The sequence below is a fragment of the Phascolarctos cinereus genome, unplaced genomic scaffold, assembly GCF_003287225.1.
Source record: "Phascolarctos cinereus isolate Bilbo 61053 unplaced genomic scaffold, phaCin_HiC Scaffold_5;HRSCAF=322, whole genome shotgun sequence".
NCBI classification, from domain to species: Eukaryota; Metazoa; Chordata; class Mammalia; order Diprotodontia; family Phascolarctidae; genus Phascolarctos; species Phascolarctos cinereus.
The window spans coordinates 425,753,474-425,781,434 of record NW_027555958.1 but is presented as its reverse complement, the minus strand read 5'-3'; the positions used below and the strand labels follow the sequence as shown (position 1 = coordinate 425,781,434).

The following is a 27,961-nucleotide window of genomic DNA, read 5'->3' as shown; positions in this document are numbered from 1 at the left end:
AATAGACCCCAGGAGGTTAAGTCACTGTCCCAAGGTCATCTAGACAGTAAATATCAGAGTCAGGATTTGAACCCAGTTCCTCTGGCTCTCTCTCATTAGTAGGTTTTTCAAATCCCCTTGTACCATGAAATCTTTATTTTTTCTGATCCTCTTATTTTATAGATGAAGAAACTATAATTTAGAGAGATTGAGGCTGTATAATTCTCCCAATGTCTTACAGAAAATTATTGGCAAAGTAAGGATTCAAACAGAGGCTTCCCCACTTCCAGGTCAAGACTCTTCCTCTTACAGGCAGCAAGAGAAATGTGAAAGCCTGAAGGGGAGTGTTAGGTAGCAAGAATATGATTTGGATGAAAGGTACAAAATATCCATCTAGCTGGAATCTTTTCCATGCATAATTTCCATTCATGTGATCAGGGCTTGGTCTAGGCAACCTTGTAATATAGGATAATAACGAAAATTTATATTACTACAACATATCCCTATGGAATATATTTATATATTTATCTTTCTCTTCCTCCCATCCCCAAAGACTCTGGGCTTATACAAACTTGGTTCATTTCTAAGGCTCTTGACTAGATAATAATAGCTCACACTTATATGGTGCTTTAAGGTTAAGCACTTTACAAATATCATCTTATTTCATCCTCATAACAACCTTGGGAGGAAGATGCAATTATTATTTCCATTTTACTGATGAAGAAACTGAGGCAGACAGAGGCTGAGTGACCTGTCCAGGGGCACACAATTACTAAGTCTGAATTTGAACTCAGGTCTTCCTGACTCCAGGTCCAGTACTCCCTAACTGTCTAGAAAGGATTTTCCCTCTCTTTTGCTCTTCCTCAACCTCAGCGGCAACTGTAAAACAAAACTTTTATAGTTTAAGCATAAGGTTTCCCCATGTATGGGTAAGAAGGTCCATTACTCTGCTCCCAATTCCCCTTATAAAGGTACTTTATTTCCAATATAGATATTATAGGTTATATCAGCTAGATTTTCATTTCCTCCACAGAAAGGGTATGAAACACAAAGGATTTTCAGTGCACTTGAACAAATATAGGAAACAGAAACCATCCACATAACCCATTAGAGTCATTAGACCCCCTGAAAAGTAAAGACAGTGATACTGAACAAATATTCCCTATTCACCTCCCACTGACACCATTTGAACAACTCACAGAAATAACATACAGTGCTACCACGGTCTGGATTTCCTGTCTCCCTCCTGGCGTGGTTCTAACCCCAAAGCTTCAGGATGCTTCTGTTGGTAGCTGTTGTCTCTGAGAAGCATGCTGCTAAGTAAATTTCCTACTTGGTAACTGGTACTCAGCTGTCAAACCCAATGTCACCCATGAAGCAACCCCAGGGCTAAAAATGTCCTTTCTCAATATTCATACTCTCTGAAAACAGGAGAGAAAAAGTTAGTCAAGAAGTCAAGGTCTACAAACTCTCCTCTTAAGGAGATAAGTATATGTCTCTGCAGAGGCTAGGTGGTACAGCAGATACAGCACTGGCTCTGGAGTCAGGAGGACCTGAGTTCAAATCTGGTCTCAGACACTTACTGACTGTGTGACCTTGGGCAAGTCATTTAAACAAGATTGCCTCAAAAAATAACGTCTCCCACTGTCATTTGCTCCCGCTTCAAATCACTGTTACTCCTCATGGTTGGGACGGGGCAGGAGAAATTCCTTCCACTGTCCCTCACTTTGCCACATTCTAATCCAGAAATCCAATTGCTCACTCTTATAGACTGAATCATGGGTAATTACCGTAACAAAAAAATTCTGTTCCATCTAACTGTCGGTCACCAATAATCTTGGAGGAAGTCCAACACATGGGAACATGTCTAGTTCCATGGCCCTCTAACCAACTTGAAGAGATTATAAGGAATTACTGGATTTATCAAAGGCTACTCTAATCAACCATCATTATACAGAAGGCAAGTACTATTTTCAGACAAAAGGCAGACTTGGGACTTTGTTATACGTCTTTGCCTCCAAGTGTAGTATTCTTTGACTAAACCATCCTCGGCTTCTTGTTTTTCCTAATAATCTCCAGTCCCATATTCCTGCTCTTCCCCATTCTCCATGCTTTCTCCCCATCCCGCCGCCAGTACCTTTGAGTAAACAAAGGATTTTATATTTGATCCTAGAGGTAATAGGGAATCACCAGACTTTGTTGATTAGGGGGATGACATTGTCAGGGATTCACATTAGGAAAATCGCTTTGACAGACTGTGGTAGATGGAATGAAGTGTGGAGAGACTTGAGAAAGGAAACCAATTTGGAGATTTGCCATAGTACAGGTGAGAGGTAATGAGGATGAGGAAATTAACTAGGGTGGCAGCTATATTAATATAGAGGAGAGGGAAGGCATTTTTGTGTCAGCACAAACATGATTTAATAAGTAGCAACCAACCATGCTGGGAAAAATACTAGACTGAGTGGGGTTCAAGAAGCTTGTTTCTAGCCCTGGCTTTGTCACTAACGAGGTGTGTGTCCTTGGGCAAATCGCTAAAGATTGATTTCTTCAATGGACCAGATGACGTTAAAATTCTCAGTGGCATCTTTCCCATGATATTTCTATTTAAACAAGGGACAAAATTCTTTTTTGGCTAAGATTTTGAACAAATTAAGCTCTAATTGGGCAATTTTTGGCATCAGGGCAGTGAGTCAAGTGGATTGAGGTGCATCCCTGAAATGACATTGTGAGGCAAATGTTGTACTCAAAGAATGTTAAGTCCTTTGAGGGTACGGCTTGTTTTTATTTTTACCTTTGTTTCTCCATACCTTTACACAGTGCCTGCACATACTGGGTACTTCATATAATTGACAGATTGAATTGTTCCTTGGGAATTGTGTGAATGATGGTTCATTTTTTTTTTAATCTTGTCCACCCCTCCTTATATTCTTATATAGGATAAATGATTTCATTGCATAGTGTAGGGTATAGGGGCTATGCAATGAAATTCATTTATCCCATATTTTTCCATCATCTGGCTTATTTAATTAACAAATCTGTTGATAGTAAAGGCAAAAGAGCTCGCTTCCAAGTAAAGGTGATTTAAAGTTTGCCTTTCCAGAAAGCTTGCTTCTGACCCCTCAGCCCCTCCAGCTTTTCTCTTGCCAACCTTTGTTATCTAATCCACAACCTGCTGAGACATTCTAAGGCAATTCCACCATTCACTCCTCTCCTGGCAATGGGCTCTTTGTGTGTGTGTGTGTGTGTACACATATAAATATACATATTTATCTCTGCAGGATGGAGATGTGAAAAGAACCCTGGAGTTGGAATCAAAAGACTGGGCTTTACATCCTGGCTTTTCGCCTAATTAGCTGAGAGACCTAGAGTAAGTCATTTGCATTACCTGAGTCTTTTTTTTTTCCCATCTGTAAAACTTGCAGGAGTCGCGCTGCCTACCTCACTAGTTAGTTGTGAGGATCAAAGGAGGTTAAGTATGCGACATCCAATCAAATCCAACAAGTATTTCTAAAGCACCACTATAACCCCTGCAAAAAGAAGAACCAACCATGGCAACAAAAAGTTTGCCTTCCACAGGGAAATGCGAGACGTCAATAAATGAAAGTGTCAGACAACCGCAAATCGCTATTGCTATTACCACGCCTTTAGGGCACTTACTTGTACTGCTTTCTACCACAGTTGGCTAAAGCAAACTATCCTACCCATGCAGGGGCGTCCTAAAGATCAAAGGAGATGCAGTCAGAGCCTTTGTAGGATGTAAAATGTTACAGAAAGGTCGGCTATTGTTGTTTAGGTCTCCTTGTCTCTGTAATTAGCATCAACCTGTCCACCTTCAAAATGCAAGTGACTCTAGCCAGGTACAACAAAATATGGTTTCTTTGGCCTCTGGTCCTTTCTTGGATGCTCCTGAAGACTATGTCTTTGCCTGGAATACTCTGCCCTTGCCTCCATTCTTGACCAGTGGGGACAAATTCAAATAGAAATGGGAGCCACTGAACCTTTAATGAGGACCCCTTTGGACACACTGACTTAGCTTTAAAATGTAACATTATCTGTGTTTTGTTTTATTTTTTATTGCATTATTTTCCAATTACATTTTAATCTGGTTTTTGAGCCCCCCTCAGAAGTGTTATGGGTCTCATTCAGCTGGGAGTGTTTGACACTCCCCTCTATACCCTCATTCTCTGTCTCTTGAAATCCAGGGCCTGTTTGCAGTGCCGATCCAGGTATCCCCTCCTCTGTAAAGACTTTCCTAATCCTCCCAGGTCACCCACTCCTTCACTGGGCAGTTTACAATGGCGTCTCCCTCCTCAGATTTCTCACAGAACACCACCTGTATTCCCATCAACCTCTTGCAGGATTGTTACTTCTGCATGCTTTATTCCTTCCATTACATGGTCTGTGTCCTATCTTGCATATAGGGACTGGACCTGTGCCTTCCTTGACATAGGGAACTCCCATATGACAAATCAATACCTTCCTTGCTACTCACAGTTTTAGAGAGCTGCCTAGAACCCTCAGAGACTGAATGATTTGTCCAGGGTCGCCCGGCCAGTGTGTGTCAGAAATAGCACAAACCCGCATTTTCCTGACTCCATGGTTAATTCTCTATTCACTACATGATGCTGCCTATAGTCTGGGCTTAATAAATGAGGGTTCGGTTGAATTGATCTCTGACATTTGCCAAGAGAACCGTAGATCATGCCTACAGGACCACACATCTTGCCCCCAGAAGGTGATTAACAATTGATTGTTTAATTGAAATGATCATTTAATTGAAATGACTTTTAACATGTGAAATGTTTAGTTAATCATCTGGATGACTCAGACTCATGATAGCAAACATCCTGATATCTGTGTGCATTGGTATGGCTGAATTTTTCATTTCTCATCTGATGCTGGATGCTGGCTGATAAAAATCCAAATCGTCTCCTCTGAGACAACAAAGCTGAAGCTCCGAATTGTAGAAGGCACAGACCCAGTTGTAAAGAAAGACACATTTTTATATCGGTTCACACACTCCCTCCTCTGGTCCTCAAGCAGCTATTCCATCTTGAAATAGATATTTAAATGAGAGTTTGTTAGACTATTTCCTTTTTTGTGTGTTATGTATTTATTTTTGGGGTTTTTTTGGCCCTATAAGGTTTCTAGGCACACATTTTGCTGGCAGGCTGATTACAGGTGTAGCTGATCCATCTTTCCTAGATGAGTTCTATAAGCTGTCAGGTTAATCAGCATCTTACCAGGTTCCTTTTCCCCATGCACTCCTTTGCAATATGCCAGGTGTTGGCTCAACTTTTGCAAATCTCCACTGAGAAATAAAAGCATCCTGATGATTCTTATTTGGAAACTAGTGGTGATTGGCTTCTGTATTATTCATAGGGGTAGCTGAGAACAGATGATAGAAATTAGCCACAAAATAAGCCCACATGCTCCTGCTAACACCTTACGTTCCTTGAGGTAGCCTTCCTTCATTCTGCAAACCAGACACAAACACGAACAGAGAATGAATATCAGAGCTCAGAAGAGGCCTCAGAGACCATCTAGTACAGATCCCTCCTTTTACAGATGAAAGCAGCAGGTGATGATTAATTGACTTCAGGTTGGGAGAGGGGTAATGACTTCTCAGGTGTCACAAGGCTAGTGACAGAGTCAAGTCTAGAACTGATTCCCATTTCAGAGCTCTTAATCCCTAAATTCTCATTTTTTTTTAAATCAGAAAGCCTTGCTTTTTCTTTCCTGGAAGCCCACACATCTTGAAGTAGATATCTGGTTGGGTATTGGGGTAAAGTTTTCCTCTGGTATGTGCTTTCCTTCTTTCTTTCTTTTTCTTGTCTTTTCTTTATCCCCCGTGTGTCCATTTGGTATTGTTCATGCGTCAGCCTATCTCTTCCTCATTTCTCTTCCAAGGGTTGGAGGAGGCAGAGGGGAGGGGAACAGTGGCTCGGTGCTGCCCCCTGATTGGCTGGCTGGGCTGGATTGGACTATAAAAGAAACTCAGGCAGATTCAGAAGGAAGACTCTCAGAGGATTCTGACAGCATCCTGCCTGAGACGAACAGGCACAAACAGAAGCTACAGCTGCTACTGCCGTGCTTCTCATCTGCATTTTGAAGACAAACAAGAAATCAAGATGTGCAAAGGACTCGCTGCTCTGCCAGCCACTTGCTTGAGGAGGTAAGGTTGTTTTTATGCATCGATTATGACTAGATGTGCTCTATTAATCTGAGACTTCTTGTGCAGGGTGTCCCAAAAGTCTTCCTGCAGTTCGGAGCTCAAAAGTGCAGACTTTGGGGATACCCTGGATTTGCATTCAGCCAGTGTAACACCAACTTCCTAGACTTTTCCCAAAGACTAGATATGAATAGTGACTTAAGGAGTATTTTTTCCTCCTTTACTTCTAATATCTATATGCTGTGTAACTGGTCCTCTAGTCATAGAAGTCTGGGGAAGAAGTGTTAGATTTTTGTCTTGAATGCATAGAAATCTGTATCATTGTCTTTGAATGACGTCTAATTAGTGGTGGTATGTGGATTTTCTGATTGCATCCATTTCTATGTTAGCAATGAATATCAACTCTAGCTAGACAGTTTTTTTTTCCAATGACATATCACATTATTGCTATAAAAAGTATACTATAGTGTAGTGAAAAGAGTGCTCTACCTGGCTGTTTGACCTTGAACAAATTAGCCTTTCTCTGGGTCTCATGTATTCTTCTGTAAAAATGAAGGTTTGGAGTTGATCATCTCTGGGTTTTCTTTCAATTATACTGTTCCAATTCATGGATTTTATCATTCTGTATTTGGGGATCTATATTTTGCTGTATCAGTGAAATACTCTACCGAAAGGGGCATTAAAAACCAGTATTCACCAAAGGACCGGTGACTCAGTGTCTTGGGTTTTCTGTAACACATATTTGGAGTAAATAGCATAGGGATAGAGTTGTGCCTTTGGAAATCACTTGGTTTTACTACCAGAACTTGTGATATAATTAACAATCAATAATCTGACCAATGCAGTGAGCCTATCCCAGCTCCACTAAATTAGCACACACAGGGATCTTTACAGCCTTTATGGTCACTAACCACAATGTGTTCAACTGAACTCTTATAAGTTTTTAAATTCCCTGCTACTGTTCATCTGTCAAAGAAAACTCACTTTAAGACATTTTGCTTATTTTGCTGATGCATGCTAGAAATTCATGGTTAACTTTTATTAACCTGTCACACTCCCCAACTCTTCATAACTGATGTGATATTGTGCACAGAGCTGGTGTGTGCTGAGGCATAAGGCTATATTTTCATACAAACAGAATGTTTTCAAATCTCGACTCCCTCACTCCTTCCCAGCTTTTGAAAGGCTCCATACGAGTGCACTGTGGCTGAGAGGAGGTTTACACTGCAGGCATTCTGTAAAGGAATCCACAGAAGATTGCATCCTAAAGATGGTTCCATGTTATTTAACCTTTAAGGCAATTTCAGCTGCTGACATGTATACAGCTCTTAAGAAAATGGATTGTAGAAATGCCTCCAGGGGCCTCTATCACATAAGGCATCTGAATAAGTAAATGAATGGCTGCTGTTACAATAATATCTGTTTTTTTCATGCTTGTTGTCTTAGAGTGGAACAAATTCAGTTATTATTTTTAAAGCAAATTCAGAGCAAGGTCATCTCCCAGAGAGAATAACTTTAATTCCTACTGGAAACAGCTCCAGTTTACCAGATCCCTCTGATTCTTACCAAGGAATTTGCCATCAATTCCAGGACAGCCTCTTCCCCTTGTCTTTCCAAGGACAGTCAGAAAGATACCACTGATCTTCTTAGAAAGGGGGCAGAAAAGTCTGGGTCTATACTGAACCTTGAATAGATCAGTGCTTCTTTCCACCAGTCTAGAGCAAGTCACTTAAGCATTTCTGGGCCTCAGTTAGCCTCTGCAAAGCGATCAAATACATAAGTGTTGCGAGGGAGGTTTACTTTCCAACAGCTTTGGACTTCACATTAAAAAAAATGGACCTGGACTCTGCCTCCTAGATGAGATAAGAGTATTGGTTTGAACAGGAGAGTATTGATCCTCTCAATTTATAGCAGAAGAAATGTGAGGTCCAGAGAAATGAAGACATTTGGCTAAAGTCACACAGCTTTTTAGTAACATAATGAGGGCTGGTACCTATAGACATCTCCTGCCCTCCTGCTTAGCACACTTTCTACTAAGCCATAGGTCTTATCTGCCTCTCAAATGCCATCTTCTCTTGATTTGAGAATTGCTTAATTACTGGCTAGGAGAATAATCCTGCATATAAATGGATTGTTAACCCAAAGCAATCAACTGGAAGCTAGCTAGGGAACCTAACTGAAATATGATTAAAAAAATCCTCCTTGTGGAGTTAGGTGTAGCCTAGCTACACATCAGCCATAGATAATATACTTTAATTAAAGCAGGTTGTCGGTATTAATGACTATCCCAGCTGCTTCTTCCTAAGTCCTGAGCCCAGTCCTTCTCCCTCTTTCTCAATCTTGAATACATTTGTAATTTCCTTTCTGAGGTATTTATTAATAGGTAAAGTGGGGGGGAGGGGCAGTGAAGGGGGCAGACTTGTTCACAGGTGATCCTAGTTTTAGCCCTAGCAGGCACGTGTGATCGGAAATCTGGCTCTTTTTTTTTTTTTTTGAAGTTTAACAATACCTTCTCCCTCTCTGCCTCCACTCCTCTCCCTTGGCTCTGCTGGCACGGTACACCCTCGCTTAGAGTCTAACAGTATCCCCCCCACACCAGGTATCAGAGACCCGTAGTGAAGGCTGAGCTGTGAATGCCTTGTTGAAGATGCAGGAAGCATCCAGTGACTCCCCTCCCTCCCTCTCTGATAACTGCATTGCCTTTTCCTACTCATCAGCATTGCAGTGTGGTGTCTGCGTTTGCAGGCAGCCAGGAGGCAGGCTGCGATTTCCAGGCCCCCAGTAGGTGGTGGCACTATGAAGGACCCAATTCTGCAGAATTACTTTGTCATACTTGCAGTCACTGCTTGCTTTCCTATTGAAATATATATGTATATGAATATGAATATATATACATATACATATATATACATACATATACATATACACATATATGTATATGTGTGTGTGTGTGTGTGTGTATATATATATATATATACACACACACACATACATATGGTAACTATCCAGATCATATTCCTGTATTCGGAAGCAGTAGGTTTATTCTTCCAGGGAATGCAAACAAACTTTACAGTTTACGCTCATGTGGTCCTCAGTAGCTGCATACTGCAGGTAGGGGTTAGGCACTGAAACCCCTGGCTTGCATGTGAAAGTCCCTAAGAGAAGTGACTCTGGCCTCCTGGTCACAAAAGGGAAAGGCAAAAACAGAAATGGAATCCAAGACATCCGGATTGTTCCCTCTATGTTGTATTTATAAACTAACTTGCCTTTCCTACCTTTACCACTGAGTGAAATGTCAGTACTAAGTTTAGACCTCTCAATTCTCTCATCATTATCTTTTTATCTTTTTTTTTCCTTCAATTTTCTCCTTCACAGTGCAAAGGATATGAAGCATCGCCTGGGATTCTTGCTCCAGAAGACAGATTCCTGCGATCAAAATTCTTCCCATAGCAAGAAGGACAAAGCATCTTCTTCTCAGAGGTAAATAGTCCTAAATAATACCACCGTGTGCAGGTCCCACAATGGGTGTTTTATTTCAGAGATATAGAAGGGACCGCAGAGGTCTATAAGACCAACGCTCCTACTGTACAGATGGGGAAACTGAGGCTAGAAAGGTTATGAGTTGCCTAAGATCACAAGAGGAGCGAGTGGCAGAGGTAGAATTCTGAACCCAGAATTCTGAAAATAATGTGAGCCTTCTTTTCTACTATGCCATGCTGTACCTAAGAGTCAGAAAAGTTGGATCTGAGCGTCTTTGCTTTGCTATGTGCTGGTCAAGTAACTGAGTATCACTAATCTTTTCTGACCCTCAGTTTCCAGATCTACAAAATGAGGATTAATATTTCCGTGACCTACTTTACAGTGGAATTGTAGGATCCTATAAGCTAGTGCATGTGAAGGGGCTTTGTAAAGGCGAGGAAGTTTTACTAATATAAGCTATTATCCTTTGTGTAATTAGAGCAAATGATCTAGCCCACCCCAGGATCTTTAGAAGTTTTTTCCATCTATGTAAGTTTGTTTTTTGTTTTTTTTGTGTTTGTGTGTGTGTGTGTGTGTGTGTGTGTGTGTGTGTGTGTGTGTGTGTGTTTTAAGGTTAAGAAGCTAGTACAACTGGCCCCTGGATTTGTATTAGTATGCCAGTGTCCTAGTTTTTTTTTTTAAGTTTTGAGATTCAGCAAATGCAGGTTTTATCAGTATTGTCTAAAGAGGGAAACTGGATACTGATATTATTGGCCTACTGATATAGAGTCAACAGGATTTGTTGATTGGGATGGAATGGGTAGGAAACACATCCCTGCTCTGCTTTTAACTAGTTGAAGATGGGGTTTAGGTCTTACAGATTATGTCAAGCCATCATGTTCAATTGTTCTCTCCCCCAACCCATTTCTCTTGCCTCTAGGGTGAGCCATGAGGAAGTCAAGAAGTGGGCTGAATCCTTGGAAAATCTGATTAGTCATGACTGTAAGTAGGTTTGCTCTCCATTCTTTATAATGAGGGACCAAGTATAATTCTCTTTTAGCATTTAGATAATTCACAATAACTCTCTTCAGTGGGAGTACTTTCATGAAACACGTGGATTTTCCTCAATCAGGGGACCATCCTTTGTATATGAAGCTGGCACTAATAGCCTTTCAGCTTGATCTAAACAAGAATTAACAGAGTTGTCAGAAGAGGGATGCTATGCCTTTTGAGACAGTGAGTTCCTCTTCATCGGAGGTGTTCAGACAAAGGCTGAGTGATTACACCATAGGCCTGTCACAGCAAAGACTTATATGCATAAGTTCCAGAAGGTCAAACTGAATGACTTCTCAAATCCCTTCCAATTTTGATTCTGAGTGGGTCTCATAGGGAATATAGGTGTCTTCTCAACACACAAATGTTCACCATTTATGTTAAGGGAATAGAAACCATCAGATTCAAGGGTGTGTTAGATTATCACATGATGCTTGGTGAATCAGGAATGCTCTCCTGTTTCATGACTTTTTTTTTTGGTAGAGTTTCAAAGAATTTTTTCCTAAAAAAGCTCTTGGACAGACCTAGTAAGGGACTAGACAAAGATCCCGCAACCACTAGCCCAATGGTATCTGACCCTTTTTTTCCCATTACCCAAGGAGGGAAGAACATCTTATGTATCAGCCCCAAGTGCAAAGGTGCCTAGCCCTAAGTGCTTCCAGCTAATAGAAACCTTGGGGGAATGCTTCCTTCACCAGCCTAGTCCTTCAGCTTTGTCTTAACATAGTACCTCACAGGAAGAGTCCAACTTGACAAACAGAAGTATGTCCTCTGTTTTGTTACAGGTGGCCTGGCTGCTTTCAAAGCTTTTCTGAAGTCTGAATACAGTGAGGAAAATATTGATTTCTGGGTCAGCTGTGAGGAGTACAAGAAGATCAAATCACCCAGCAAACTCAGCCCCAAGGCCAAGAAGATCTACAATGAATTCATCTCTGTCCAGGCAACTAAAGAGGTAGGTATCTATGGTGCAGTGCTGTCTTGGAGAGTTGATGGAGGGAAGGAGCTCTGGGAAGGGAGAGTGTAATTTCTCAAGGCTGTAGTGCCTGGTCTGTGCCTTTAGTTACCAGAGGTAGCAAAAGTATGTAGAATATTCAAATCCTATTTCCAGCTTCCAAATCCTACTTTTTCTTGAATCGCACTTATCTTTTGCCCAAATGGCCTGAGCACGTAAGACTTTATTTTTCTATGTGGTGGTGGTAGTAGTGGGGTGTGTGTGTGTGTGTGTGTGTGTCTATGTGAATTAGCTCTCCCTATAAATCCTATAGGGTCATATGTCCTAACAGAATTCTTGACTCTTAACCCCAAGGTGAACCTGGATTCCTGTACACGGGAGGAGACTAGCCGGAACATGTTGGAGCCTACAATAACATGCTTTGATGAAGCACAGAAAAAAATCTTCAACCTCATGGAGAAGGATTCCTACCGCCGGTTCCTCAAGTCTCGATTCTATCTCGATTTGGTCAACCAAGCCGGCAGTACCTGCTGCGGATCGGAGAACCAGAAAGGAGCGAAGTCCCCCACTTTAGACTGTCCTTTGGTCTCTCAGTGTGCCTAAGCCCTAAGGGGAGGGAAGGGGGGCACTTCCAAGACTCTCATCTGGAACCCACTAAGGCAAATTACTGATCTGTATTATTAAGCATCAGTGCTGTAAACAAGTAGTAGCCTAGTGTCCACATCATGTCCCCATGACGGCACTTGCCATCTCAGCCACTGCAGGCATGTGCAATGGTTCATTCACCTGTAGATGTTCGATTTCAGTGTTTAAATGTCTTTTTGTCCTGGCATTCTTCAGGGCAGGAACCTCATCCAGGTCCCCTTTCCCTATATTCCCTTTAAGGTTGCCATCTGATCCTCTAAAATTCGTTGTCAAGGCCTTAAGAGCTTTTTGTCCAGCTCTTTGATCCAGGGCTGATTGCCCTACATTGTGTGGTATCCATATGAACATATGTGTGCTGTTAGTCAATGCTTTATGCTGTAGATTTTGTATGAGGGTGACCTATATGATATATGCAGGCACAACTCTAAGAAGAGGGGAAAAAAAAGGACCCTAGGTGCTCAGAACTACAGTGTGTGTGTGTGTGTGTGTGTGTGTGTGTGTGTGTGTGTGTGTGTGTGTGTGTGTTTGTCACAGATGATCATTGTGCTTTTATCCTGAATTTGAATGGAGAAAACCACAGCCACCCTTTTCCCTTTGCTAGGAAAGCTTAGAAAGAAACCTTCAAGAAACTGCATGCTGAATTTGTAACAAGCTCTATGAAGATGGAGACTGAAATGCTATCCAACTTACCTTATTGGACAGAGCAAAAGGAAAGTATGAATGGCTGTTGGGGCCAGACTTACCCCCTTACTTTGTTTTACTACTCCTCTGCTCAGCCTGCAAAGCCCTATGTACCCATTTCTTTTAGGTGCCAGACTACAAGGTACTTGTCCATCATTCTCTTTGCACGGGGCTTTATTAAGCACACAGGTGTTTTTTTCATGTGCTTCTTAAATGATGGCATTGGAGACAGAGGTGGAGTATTTGGACTAAGAAGAAAGGAAGCTCAGGTCTTTGCAGACCTACTTACCAAAAGCAGTGTTCTGTCCAATCCAAATTCTGATCAGTGATCAGTCCATAAGATCCAAGTGATACCGCAGAATTCAAAATCCCCCACCTCTGTCCAAGGTACTCTCAACATTTTGTTTCTTTCTGGTGACAATGCACACTCAAAGAAAAGGAATCTTAAAGCTGGGAGGGACTTGTGCCCTTCTATTTAGCCCAGCCCCCTCAATTTATAGCCAAGGAAAGTGAAGCTTGGAAGGATGGAGTGACTTACCCAATCCAATAAGATAATATATGTGAAAGTGCTTTGTGAATATATTTTATTTATTTATTATTATTATTATTAATAATTGTTAATTTCATCCTCCAAGGTCCCTCAGATAGTTCTAGCATACAATTGCCGTAGGTTTGGTCATACCTCTCAAGAAGGGGAAAGTTTCAGTTTCATGAAGGAAAGGGAAAGTGGTTTGGCACATCCCAAATCCCCTGAGCGAATTCTCTTTGGGAGTTTGGGACCTTTGATTTTCACCCTTTCCGTTCCCATGTGTAGCCTGCACACAAGGTCTGGCTCTGCCCTGCTAGGAACATGGCAGGATCTTGGATCATGAGGCAAGAAGAAAATCCCCACAGTTGGCAACTACTGTTTGGAATCTGCGGGCAGGCTGAATACTTGAAGACTTCTCATTTTTGTTATTTATGACTTTGTTTTATATAATGTTTGTTGTAATGTTTTCTAAGTGCAAGGTGTTTTGTCAATAACCTTTGAATGGTTGGGGGACTAATTTTCTTCTCATTCTTCTGGAGCTGCCATTTTAAATATGTAACCATATTTACAGATATCTGTATAGAAACACATATATTAAAAAAAATCCTTTCCAAATTTTCATACGCACAAGCACACTTTTGGCTTCTGAGTTACTCCCTCAGGCTGTAAGATGATGGCAAGAGAAGAAGTTTGTGATGTGTCTGTGTGTGTGTACATCTAATACTATTTTGTATTAGAGAGACAGGTTCTTTACGTTGTATCCTCAGTCTCTCTGGCAGTCACATTCACACTTCTTTCCTGATCTCCCATTCCTGAAGGATGTCCTTTGGACTCTCCTCTGTCCCTCACATCCTCCTTGCTCTGCTCCCTCCCCCCTTCCTACTCCATGTTGGACTCCAGGACTAGAGTCTCCAACACACAACTACTCTGGTTTATTGTAGTAGTCTTGATGTGTATTCTTGAGCTTGTACTTCATGGGGGATAGAGACTGAGGGCTACCCAGGATATCATCCAGAATTAGAATTATTTGATGTAAGATTTTTGGAATTGTGGCTTTCCTTTGTATTTTCCCCTCAACTCCAGTCTCCATCTGGCATAATGAGCTTGATTACCAGTGATCCACGCAGAGACCATTCTTTCTGAATTGTGCATGATTCCCCTTGATACCCTCTCTGTGCAGTGCAGCAAATACCATATAATTCAATGCTGATGCTTCCAGTGGGGGGGGGAGAACATGATATTTTATTAAGGATGAATAAATGCTTCATACAAAATGTCTGCTTGTTAACATATCAATGAGCTATGATCGGGGATGGTGTTATAGAGGAGAAAACCCAGGGGAATGCAAATACTCAGACACCCACCCTTTCACCTTTACATCACATTCCATGCCAACATTGGCAAAAGAGAGCAGAAAAGAATCCCTGTCATTCTTCAGCAGCCACCGAAGGTCAGGGGAATTATGTCTAAATACTCTACCAAACAGTTCATTTGGAGGTTTTTCAATAACTACTCTTAATTTTCCAGAATATGAGCTGAAATTTCATACCTGCACCTCCTCCCCCCTGTGAAGTTGAGATGGGATGGGGGCAGTGACAGGTAGAAATACTAGAAGTACAGTGTTTAGAAATTTCCACAAAATTGTTTGAGATTACTCTTTTCCCCTTGTTGATCTTCTCTCAACAGTTGCACAACTTTCAGGTCTGCTATTTTGGGTATCCCTCCCTTAAGTCAAGGGCCCTCACCATAGGCAGTCCTTTCTTCCTCCAACTATACCTTTTATTGGCGTTGGTAGGCACATCATCCAAATGATGACCGATACACTTAGCATTGGAAAATATGAGAGAAAGGGAGGAGGGATGTGGGAGAAAGAGAGACAGAGAAAGACAAAGAGATGGAGACAGAGAGACACAGAGAGAGAATCAATTGATTAAAGGCTAACGACGGGCGAATGAGAACAATTTGTTCCAATGGCCACGAAGGCAGCTGAAGCAAGCATTGTAGTTCAGTGGCAGAATAAAAGTCAAGACAACTAGTGCTGGGCTGGGACACGTGGATGACCTTTGCATCGGTGACGGAACCGAGCTCTCAGCACTCCACAGCGCCTCACTTAAGTCTAATTCACCTGTAATGCCATTTTTCCTCTTTGAAAACAAAGGAGGAACAACAACAGCATGCCAGGCACTGTCATGAGTATTGGGAACACACAATAAAAAAAAGAACAGCAGCTCCTTCCTTCAAGAAGCTTCTATTCTAATAAAACAAGACAAGACATAAAAAGGAGCAAAAAAGCTGGCACTGGTTCTAGGTTGGGGGCAGGGTGGAAAATTAGTCCACAGAGTCTGAGGCAGAGCCATGTTAGAAATGAACATGGTGGGCATAGAGGTTTTCCTCAAATGGAGGTTCCGGAGCAGAAATTGACAAATTGGAATAGGATATGCCATAATGGTAGAGATATTACCGCTGTAAGAAGACTTAGGGATCATTCAATGTAACCTTCCTGTTTTACATATGAGGAAGCTGAGGCTCAGAAGAACTAAATGAGTTGTCCAAAGTCACACGGGTTATAAGCAACAGAGCTATGGTTTGAACCCAGGTCTTCTGACTCCAAATCCAGAGTTCTTTCCATGGTGCCAAATACTGCTTCCTACCTAAAGCATGAATGCCTTCTGTAATCCTACCTCCCAGGGTTGTTGTGAGTACCAAGTACTTTGCATACTCTAAAGTGCTATATACCCAGGGTAGCTATTACTATTATGTGATAACTTCCATGGGTTTAACCATAATTCCTATACAAAGGACTCACATATCTATAAATAGAGGTTTCATCTTTCTCTCTTGCACTCTGGGCCCTACATTTCCAACTGGTTACTGGCCATCTCAATCTAGATGTCAGATACAAAAATCCCTCTTAGTGTATCCAAGACCAAACTCATTATCTTTCTATCTAAGCTGAGTCCTCCTCCTAACTTTCCTGTTTTTGTCTAGGACACTATCATTCTTCCAGTTATCTAGTTTCACAACCCAGGTGTTAGATTCATCTTTTTAAAAAAATTCCAGTCACTTTCCGAGTCTTGTCATTTTCACCTCCTTAACATTTATTGCATTCATCCCCCTTCTTTCCATTCACAGCACCGTCTCCCTCATTCAGGCCCTCATGCCTCTTGCCTAGCGTATGGCAACAGCCTCCTAATTAATATCCCGCACCCAGTCTCTCCCCTCTTAAATCCATGTTTTACACAGATGCCAAATTAGTATTCCTGAAGAACAGCTCTGACCACTTCACCCCCATGACAAGATGTTTCAGCGCTTTCTATTGCCTGTAGAATGAAAAAACAAACTTTGTTTGGTATTGAAACCCATTAAGATCTGGCTCTGGAATATCTCTCCAGGCTGATTACATATGCATTCGATGTCCCAGGCAAACTAGACTACTTGGTGCTCCTTGTGCACAACATCCAATTTCCTATATCTGTGGCTTTGTACAGGCTGTCCCCCATGCCTGAAATGCTGAGCACAGGGCTTGGAACATACTAGGTGCTTAATAAATGTTTATTGATGAATCGATCTTCTTATGCCTCACCTCTAACTCTAGGAACATCTAGTTCCTTTCAAGGTTTTAGTGCAAGTGTCAAGGGAAGGGAAGGAAGGGGGAAAAAGGGAAAGGTAAAGAAGGGAAAGGAGTTTAAAAGGAAGGCCAACCTCAAGGGAACTGTGCTGAGTGTTGAAGCAAATGATAGTCCATGCCCTCAAGGAGCTTGTAATCTAATAACTTTGATTCTGGAGGCAGTAGGGAACTACTACATTGAGTGATGTGGTGGTGGTGTGTGTGTGTGTGTGTGTGTGTGTGTGTGTGTGTGTGTGTCCGTGTGTGTGACATGAGCAGACTATATCTCATTTTGGTGACTACTATTGATTGCATTAGCCAATGGGCCCAGCATAGCAAGCACTGATGACAAAGGCTACTCTACTGATCTTGGATGTGAATGACAGACATTCAAAGCCCAGTAAACATATAAGAAGGCAGCTAGGTGGCGCCATAGTGTACAGAGTGCTGGTCTGGGAGTCAGGAAGACCTGAGTCCAAATCCAATCTCAGATACCAGCGGGCAAGTCATTTAACGCTGTTTGCCTCAGTTTCCTCACCTGTAAAATGACCTTGAGAAGGAATTGGCAAACCACTCTCATATCTTTGCCAAGAAAACCCCAAATGGGATCATGAAGAATGGGATATGACTGAAATACTTCACCAACAAAAAATCATAGAACTAAGTCTCTCTCTGCCCTCCCTTTTTTTTTTTTGCCAGAATCCTGATGGAAGAGGTGGAGGGTCAGATGAACTCCTATCTATTCCTTTCCAGAACCCCTGCAGAACTAATCTCCAGCCTGGTCAGGGAATAGGTCTGGTTAATAAGAACAATGGTAAAATTTCTATTTTGACTAATAATAGCTAGAATTCATATGTTGCTTTAAGGTTTGCAAAATGCTTCACAAATATTATCTCCCGAGATCCTCATAATTACCCTGGGAGGCAGGTGCTATACTATCCTTGGATTATAGATAAGGAAATTGAGGCAGGCTTCAGGTAAGTGATTTGCCTAGGGTCATACAGCTAGTATCTGAGACTGAATTTGAACTCAGGAAGATGAGTCTCCCTGACTCTAAGTCGGGCCCTCTATCTACTATGCCACTAGAGAGAGAGAGAGAGAGAGAGAGAGAGAGAGAGAGAGAGAGAGAGAGACAGACAGACAGACAGACAGAGACAGAGAGATTATATATGTGCCACTTCATAGTCAGTTTATATGTATATATAATACATAGTCAGTTTATATATATGGCAAAATATATTTTGTATTTAATTTCCTACATAGTTTTTACTTTTCCTAATAGATTATAAGTTCATTGAGGGCAGTAAATTTTTCATTTTTTAATGTTAATTTTTGGTTTTCTTTTTTTATACATTTTTCATTTTTATTTTTGTATTCCCATTATCTGTCTAGCACAACTTCCGGCACAAAATATGTGCTTACTGAATTGAATTGCAAAAAGAACCAGCTAGAGTTTCTGATTAAATAAAACTATTCATGGCCCCTCCCTGCCTGTGAAGGTTTGGTTGGGCAAAGACATTAAGAACTCCTCAGCCTAGATATCACTGGTTCTCTCCACCCCTAATTTACCCTTCCCAGTAACTGTTGGTACTTAACAAATCCAGCAAACACTGACCCACCATATTGGAAGAAGAGGGAGGGAATAGACCAAGCTGAGCTCTTAATATGAAAACAGAAGACCAGGCCAAATGCAAATCTAGGATATATAGGATTTATATCTAGAAGGTCCTTAGAGGTCATCCTGACCATTCTCCTCTATGTACAGCTGAAGTAACAGGCTAGACACATTATGTAACTTCCATGATGTCACATAGATGGTAAATAGCAGAGCCAGGATTCAAATCCAGTTCTTCTGACTCAATCCAATGTTCTTTCCCTTTATGCCCATGAGCTCACTTAGGTCAGCAGACCCAGACAGATAAGGAAGAGTTGTGAACTGAGTCTGAGAACAAAAACGTGGAGGTGGAGGTAAAATCCAAAATGGAATAAGATTAGGAAAACATCAGACAGCAGGGAGCATGAAACATTGGAGACCAAGTGTCTCGCTTGAGGAATCTGCCTGAGACAGCAGCAGTCTTTGATGCCAGAAGCATGCTAGCTATACTTCATCCTCATGTAGCTGAATCCATGCAACTGGGGGAACTGTACAGTTTAATGAAATGAACTGAGAAAAACAAATTAGGGCAATTGAAGGAGAGACATTTTTAAATTAAGAAAAGAAATGGAATAAAGCATAAGTATCAGAGGAAAATAGCAGGCTTTGGTCTATGTTTATACACCATTCCATGGCACACATGATGCCAGTTGGCTGACCCTGCTGGCACCTGACTGCACGATAATGTGCTAACAGAATCAACATCCAAAAGATTTTGGAGGGCTAGAATTTTTGGGTCCAATCTAAGATAATGAAGTGTAATGGGGGTAAATGTAAAGTTTTTTACTTGGGCTCAAACGAATCAAATTCACAAGTTTAATATAGCAAAAATCTGAAAAAAGATTTGGCAATTTTGTTGGACTGCAAGCTCAAAATGGTCCAATGGTGTCATTTGGATGCCCAAAACATGCCAGTGCAATCTAGTGCTACATTAAGAGAGATACAGCTTCTAGAAACAAGGAGGTAATTGCCCCCCTGTACTCTATTCCAGTCAGAGTATCTGGAGCACTGTGCTCAATTCTGTTATGTCACATTTTAGGAAATACATTGGTAAGCTAGAATGCATCCAAGAGGGAAGGCACATAGGACAGTGAAGGAGCTCTGGTTTATGCAATATGAGCATCAGCTGAAGGAACTTGGAGTGTTTAACCTGAAGAAGAAAGCATACAGTAAGGTCTTCATAGTTGTCTTCAAGAATTTGAAGGGGAGGGATTGGACTTGTTCTGTTAGACCCCAGAGGGCAGATCCAGCAGTGATGGGTGGAAGTAGCAAAGGGGCAAATACAGGCTTGAGGTCAGGAAAACCTTCTTGACAATTAGAGGAGAACCACCTGCCTCAGGAGATAACGGGGTCCTTCTCACTGAATGTCTTCTAACAAAGGCAGGGTGATCACTTGTAGGGTGTGTTTAAAAACTTATTTAATTTTAAATTTATGGAATAAAACAAGCATTTCCATAACATAGTACAATAAAAAAGATAATTGCACATGGAATGGCAAATCGATTATGTACAATTTGCTATTCCTTTTAAAGATATAATAAAATTGTTATGTAAATTTCTTCTTTTTATTTTTTCCCTTCTTTTCTTCCCTCCTCTCTCCCTGTCCTAGAGATGGCTATCATTAGATACACACATATGTAAAATCGTTCTACGCATACTTCTATTTACCAGTTCTTTCTCTGGATGCAGATAGCATCTTATTTCATATGTCTTTCGTTTAGTGGGGATTCTTTTTCAGTAATAGGCTGGACTCTGTGGCTGCAAAAGTTCCTTCCAATCAGAAATTCTATGTTTAGAATTCTATGGTTCTCATCTATGGGACAGTTGTTTGACCTTTGTATTTAGCTGAGCCAAGTTTGCTAAGAAATGATTTTTCTTGCTGTGGGAACCCTGTTTCTGTTGATGGAAGACTGGATTAGGTCCTCTATGCTACAATATTTCTTTTTTCTTTTCATGTTCTTGAAATTCGCCATTTTCCAGATTCCCTGACTCAACAGTACTTTTTGTATGTGTCGTCACCACCACCACTTCCCTTCCCCCCCAAGAAAAGGAAGAAACAAAAAACTGATGGCCTGACTTTTTAGTTTATGTTATTTCTTTATTGATGGAAGTAGAGGTTTAAAGGGAGCCTGGGTCATACATTTACTGCAGAAACTGCACGCAGTCAAAACTCAAAATGGAAACCCAAAGATTGCTCCAGTATCCGGTCACGTTGCTCCCTGCTTTCCCTTGTGAGGATGTCCAGATGCCATGACGGCACTGGGGTTAAGTGGGAACAACTCCAAGCAAGGGTCTGGTCAAAACAACAGGATGTCCAAGTCAGTCCTGAGGGAGACTGTGGGAATCGGAGATGGCCTTAGAAAGCAGCTCTCTAGGGCTGACCTCAAGGGCATTGCTTTGTCAGGAGAAAAAAAGGGAAAAGTTTAGTTCTTAGCTTCAAAATAATTAAATAAACAGATTTCATTTGTAAAATTCCCAGCTCCTTCCCCTAAACCATCTGTCATTCTTTCTGGATCCATTTTCTCTCAGGACAGTATAACCACAATATTTCTTCTCCACAATGCCAAAATATTGGAATGACAAATTCTGGTGTGGCCACATTCAATGTGGCACCTACTCTTTGATGCTCAGCTCTGGTTGCCATATGCAAAGCACTCTGCCTTTGGGGATCCTCTTAAGGATGTCTCTAGGACACTGTTCACTCAAGCTCAACAAAATGTCACCCATTTATCTATCTGTGAATTTTCACAGGAGCTTTGAACAAAGAGGTTTAAGTTGAATTGATAGAACAGGAGAATCAGATGGGGATTCAAATGAGAATGCTTTCCTTACAATGGCCTATCAAGTAGGTAGGACGGTAATCATTCTTTCTATTTTGGAGATGAGGAAATGTAGGATCAGAGAAGTTAAAAGACTTAATAAGATCCCTTCTCTAGACACAGTTCAATTTGTCAATGTCTTTCTTAAAATGTGCAGCCATCTGACCAGGGCAGAGTTATCATCTTCTATGCTTTGGACAGGGCAATTTTCTTCATGGTGCTTATGATTGCATTACCTCTTTTTTGGCTGCTCAGTCCATCTTTTGACTTGTATTCACCTCACAATCCACTAACTGCACAGTTTTTTCAAGTGAACTCTTATCTAGTCATGTTGCTCCTTTGTTACTTATGTAGTTGAATTTCATTGTATTAAGTCCAGTGCTCTAGCTTCTTTAGGTAAGACCAGACCCAGTGCTGCAGTAAACAGTGGGAATACAAATTCCAAACCTGCAAGTTTCTATCTTCAAGGAGTTTATATTCTGATGGAGAAGGACAACACATAGAATGGTATTAGAAAGCAGAGGGAGAGAAGTAAAAAGGAGGGTTAGGTGGCAAAAGTATGGAGAGTCAGAAGAGGATCCAGGACAGAAGTGAGTGTGGGATGGCCTAAGCACTTCCTTCAATGGTAGTCCAATTGGAGGAGATATGAGGTATCTCCAGGGTAAGAAAACTGCTAGGGAGGAGATAGGAAAAGTCCAGCGAATCAGGAGTGGATCTCATTCAGCATGTTAATTATCCCTCTCAGACCAGCTATATGGCACCAACAAATTTGATAAGCATGTAATCTATCCTTCTGAGACATTGCTGAAAATGTTCAATAATACAGGTTGAAGGATAGATTCCTGAGACGCTCCACTAAATCCCACCCTCTTAATTAAGAATTCTTAATGTTGCATGTGTGTGCATGTGTGTATGTGCGTGTGTGTGTGTGTGCATGCATGTCTGCCTGTGTGTGTGTGTTTGTGTGTGTGATGGACTCCTTCACCAGTCGGGTGAAGTTGATGTCCCCCCTCCTCAGAATGTTTTCAAATACATAAAATAAAATACACAGGATTGCAAAGGAAATCAATTATTTTGAAACACAGTGATATAATTAAAAGTTGTTTTTAAAAACAAGTTCACAGATCCCAGGTTAAGAATCTCTGCTTTAGGGGCAGCTAGATGGCACAGCGGATAGAGTATTGGCCCTCGATTCAGGAAGACCTGAGTTCAAATCTGGCCTCAGACACATGACACTTACTAGCTTTGTGACCCTGGGCAAGTCACTTCACTCCATTACCCGGCCAAAAAAAGAGAAAGAAAGAATCCCTACTTCAAGTTAACATTGGTCTATCAATCATCACTATTTTGGGTCCATTAATTTAACCATATTCTGAATCTACTTAACTATAGAGTAATAACTCTCCACTTTGCCTACAAGCATATTGTGAGGGATATTTGAAACACTTTGATAAAATCTAGCAAAAACATGGCTATAGCACCCCCACAACCTATCAGTCTAGTAACTCCTTCAAGAAAAGAAATGAGGTCAGTCTGGTATGATGGCTTATTAAATATATGTTAAATTATAAATTCAAATAATAAATTTTAACAAATAAATGTATGTTAAAATTTATGATAATTGGTGATATAAATATTTGTGCTTTAAAGTTTTACAAAACACTTTCTCACAACAACTTTCGGAGATAAATATTATTAGCCCCATTTTACAGATGAGGAAAGTAAAGTAAGTCATTTGCCAAAGGTTACACAATTAATAGTGGAAGACTCAGGCATTACACAAGCACAGGTGCTCTGATACAAAGACCTTTCCACTAAACCTTTTTAAAGTGACTGACTCTCTACACTTCACTTATCTGGGGCACGTCAGCTTCGGTGTTCTTAGAAAAGCAGTATTTGAGTGTTGAGAAAATAGTTGCTGATTCACATATGACAGGCTAGAGAAGTGTCGGCTACCACTTACTACCAAGAAGAAAAAGAAGTGAAAAAGATATTCTCTATTGTTACTTATTAGAAGGTAAAAGGAAGACAACAGGAGAAAGAAGGAAAAAGAGAAGGAGAAAGTAAAGGAGCTAGAAGAGATATTTCTTTGCCTTGCCCCCTGTTTGAACGAGTGGAGATTAAAAAGAACACTGCCAAACCAGAAGAGTTGGAAAGGCTTTTTGCCAAGAATAGGATACAGGTCTTTTCCTTTCCTAAAAGCAGGCCACACTACTTCAGCTGAAGGCATCATCTAAGCCTGAAGCTGAAAGCGACAGAGCAGAGAACGAGGTTTTAGTCCAGCACGGCACAGATCAGCTCAGTTTATCCATGGAGCATTTCTTCACACAGAAGAAACTCCTATCAAACATTTTTTTGGACGAATATTGATGTCAACAGTTCCAGAATTATAAGTTGCTTCACCACGTGAATTCTCTATACATGTACCTTTCTAAAACTAGGTCTTCCTCCCCTCCATGGACATGACTTGGTGTGAGAATATAATTCAGGTTTATGGTTGGAATATTATGTTAATATGTGTTTGCTTTGCGTTTTCAGTAAATGTTTTGTTTAGTGTCAATTAACTATTAGTGGGTGATTTTTAATGGGAAATACACAGTGAGGGTTCATGAGACAATTTGGTGGCACAGTGGATAGTGAAGTCAACAACCAGCATTTATTAAGTACCCAGGCACTGTGTGAAGTGCCAGGGTATGTAGAAAGGCAAGAGACAGTCTTTGCTTATAGTAGAATGGGGAAGACACCATGCAAACAAGCATGATACACACATATACACACACACACACACACACACACAAGCAATATATATGTGTGTGTGTATTGATACACACATATACACACACACACACAAGCAATATATATGTGTGTGTGTATTGATACACACATATACACACACACACAAGCAATATATATGTGTGTGTGTGTGTATATATATATATATTATATATATATATATATATATATATATATATATGGAGCTAGTCAACAGAGTAAAGGCACTAGCATTAAGGGATAAAACACTGTATTTGGAATCAGGAAGACCTGAGCTGAAATCCAACCTCAGACATTTACTAGCTCTGTCATCCTAAGTCATTTAACCTGCCGGCCTTAGTCTCCTCATCTGTAAAATAGGTGGTGCAGTGGATTGAGCACCAGCCCTGAGTCAGGAGGACCTGAGTTCAAATCTGACTTTAGACCAAACACTTAACACTTACTAGCTGTGTGACCCTGGGCAAGTCACTTAATCCCAATTGCCAAAAAAAAAATAGGGATAATAATTAAATCTACCTTCTGCAATTGCTATGAGGATCAAATGAAATATCTGTAAAGCACTTTGCAAACCTCAAAGTGCTATATGAATCACCATTATTATTATCATTGTCATTCTCATTTGCAGTATATAGTAGGAATAAGCATCCACAGGGATTACTCCTATGATACTTAAAGTAATGAATGTAGCAGCCTTCCTACTCTGGGAAAACCCCAAGTTGTCAGCTTGGAGGCAGGTGAAAGGGAAACAAGCCACAGAGAGAGAAATGAGTGCCCCTCAAAGGGCAGGAGATTGGTTGGGAGTTATAGAAAGACCATGTACTGCATTTCAGCAAGCAGCTACTGCACCTTCAAAAATGTGTGTAAATTGCTTTGTGGAACTTGTCACTATGTAAATGTTGACTCATCATCATCGTCATCATTGTCATCCTCATCCCATGCTGCCTTGTGATTCTTACTTTACTTTTAGAATTCTCACAAACCAATGTCTAAAATAATGAGCTCTAGAATTGTGCAAAGAACCAAAGACAGACTGATTAGCTTATAGTTTAAATACCCCAACTTGAGATGCTTACAGTTTAGGAGTGGGAGTCAAAATTATTAATATCAGCCTCTTCTCTGGAAAAATATTTATGAATACAGCTTGGGAGATCAAATTGTGCAAAAGGGTGGAACATCCCTCTGAACCAATAATGTCAAAAAGATTTATGGGATAGGATGGGTAGGAAATTAGAGGGGAACTCATTCCCTTCTCTGTATCTTTCTGCTCAAGTTGTTTCTACCTGCTTGGGTTGTGGCCCTTTTCTCTCTCCATCTATCATGGAATCATAGAATCTCAGAAACAGCAGGAACTTCAGAAGCCCCCATTCCAATGCACATGTGTATAAAAATTCCATTTATAACATCTTTTATTGGCTCTCACCCACCCTGTGTTTGAAGACCTCTGTGTTGAGAATCCTATTACTCAGTCAATCCATTCCTCTTTGGGACAGCCTTGATTGTTCAGAAGTTTTTCCTTATATCTGACCTGTTTTCTTCTTTCATTCCTAGTCATGATTCCTTGTTCTGTTCTCTAGTCCAAGCTGAACAAGGTTATACTCTGATATGCAATCTTTCAACAATTTGAAGGACATGATCTCATGTTCTCCTTCCCCCACCCCAAATTTTCTCTTATTCAAAGTCAACTGCTACTTATATAGCTTGCTCTCAAGTCCCTTTACCATCTTTATTTACCACAAAGTGTCCTCCAGCTTTTGGGTTCCAGATAGTAGGATGCTGGGATCTGGATGTGGTACTTCTGATGTGTTCTGACAAGGGCAGAAGATAGCACAGCTATCATCTCACCTGGACACTCATTCTGGACACTACGAAGAGCTCTCCCAGTGAAATCTTGCTCATAGTTTATGGCTCAGCTCATTTCCCAAGTTCCTACTTTAAGTATTTTGTGATCCCTTTAGCTTCTACTAATGTTTGAACTTAGACTGTTGGGGCTAGAAAGGACCTCTGCATCCATCTAGGCCAGTCCCTTAGTCTTCCTTCTCTTTGAAGTCTTTCAGCACTTGAAGTCTGTTACACAGGTATGTTGGGAAATTTTTAACAACAGTGAATAGAGTGCCAGGCTTAGAGTCAGGAAGACTCTTATTCATGAGTTCAAATCCAGCTTCAGATATGTACTACCTGTATAACCCCGAGCAAGTCACTTATCCTTGCGTGCTCATTTCCTCATCTACGAAATGCCCTGGAGAAGGAAACAGCAAACTACTTCCAGTATCTTTGCCAAGGAAATCCCAAATGGGGTCACAAAGAGTTGGACACAACTGAAAACAGCTGAACCACAACCACACTCTAGGAAAAAAAATACACATGGCACATTTTAAAGTTTAGCCTATATTATTAACGTTACCCATCACGACTATCAGTAAAACGATAAATCAAGCCCTGACTTACAACATTTGCTGATTTCTGAGATGTAGACGCTTACACTGAAAATTTTAACAAATAGCCCTTGTGAGCTGGTTTGAGCTGGTTCCAGCATACCCTTGAGTTTATACCACACAATATAGCAATTAACCACGTAGTGTCATGTATGATCCTTTAATAGACTTTTGTGTCTTATTTCCCCTGTTAGACCATAAACCCCTTGAGGGCAGGCATTACATTTTACACTTCTGCAACTTTCAACAAGACCTTATATGGCAGTGGAGGCTCTAATAATACTTATTGAGTATGCAGCACAATCTGGCAATACGAGAATGTTATTACACATACCTTTATCTATGCAGATGCCCTGTTATCCGAGGCATGTTGCAGACAAATCTTACAATTACAGATGTCTGAGCTCATGATTCTGAACAGTGACTAGAGGAAATGTGGAATAGGAGGAAAAAATGCTAGCTCTGGATTCACATCCTACCTCTAAATTTACTACCTGTGTGAGCTTGGACAAGTCTCTTGAGCTACTTCTCTGAGTCTCAGTTTCCTCATCTGCAAAATGACTAGATTGACTATGATTACAGTAGATGGCCTCAAGTCCTTTCCAGATCTAGGTCAATGATCTCATTATCTTGTTTTTTTTCCTATCCCCCACTGCATTAAGCTTGAAGTCTTACACATATTTAGTGCACAATGAATACATATTGGGTAGAAGAATAAAGGAATAAATGGTGTTGATAATTTAGTTCCAAATGGGTGTTGGGGGGAGGGAATTTTCCTGAAAGTTGAGAAAATTAGAGAAACAAAAATGTGCAAGTTAAAAAGTGAATAAAGATAATATATTTGGATAAGAAATATTATGGGAAGGGAAGTATGAGCCAGTCATCTGCTGTTCAAATAAGCCCACTGACTCCCCAGTTAAACAAACACATTAAAAAGACTTCAAACAGTGGACTGAGATTACTGAGGTTGCTGGGATTACCTAATTACTGTAAAATGGTCTGCAAAGACCACAGACCATTAGGAAAAAAATCTGCCCCAATTAAAAAGAAAAAATAAACCATCAGGTGAAAGATTATCCCATGCTTACAAATTCTCCTTTCTTAATAGTCAAAAATGGTACAGAACCCTGGGCTTTGGGTTTTCATGGACTGGATTCAATATTGGAGGCAGTCTTGTAAAATCATGCCTCTTTGGGTCATATCT

General features: G+C 40.7%; 1 protein-coding gene across 1 annotated transcript; it reads left to right on the top strand.

The window, feature by feature from the left end:
• Window positions 1–5,985: 5,985 nt before the first annotated feature.
• RGS4 (regulator of G protein signaling 4) lies at window positions 5,986–14,749 on the top strand. Its single transcript, XM_020988603.2, has 5 exons — window positions 5,986–6,157; window positions 9,530–9,634; window positions 10,554–10,615; window positions 11,452–11,618; window positions 11,973–14,749. The coding sequence occupies exons 1-5, from the start codon at window positions 6,114–6,116 to the stop codon at window positions 12,219–12,221; spliced, it is 627 nt and encodes a 208-aa protein (XP_020844262.1). The 5' UTR covers window positions 5,986–6,113; the 3' UTR covers window positions 12,222–14,749.
• The last annotated feature ends 13,212 nt before the right edge of the window (window positions 14,750–27,961 follow it).

Excerpts from the sequence above, each read along its gene's own strand:
- RGS4 (XM_020988603.2), top strand. The coding sequence starts at position 6,114 with ATGTGCAAAGGACTCGCTGCTCTGCCAGCCACTTGCTTGAGGAG. Across the intron at positions 6,158-9,529 it reads CCAGCCACTTGCTTGAGGAG|TGCAAAGGATATGAAGCATC; the intron begins GTAAGGTTGTTT and ends TCTCCTTCACAG. Across the intron at positions 9,635-10,553 it reads AAAGCATCTTCTTCTCAGAG|GGTGAGCCATGAGGAAGTCA; the intron begins GTAAATAGTCCT and ends TCTTGCCTCTAG.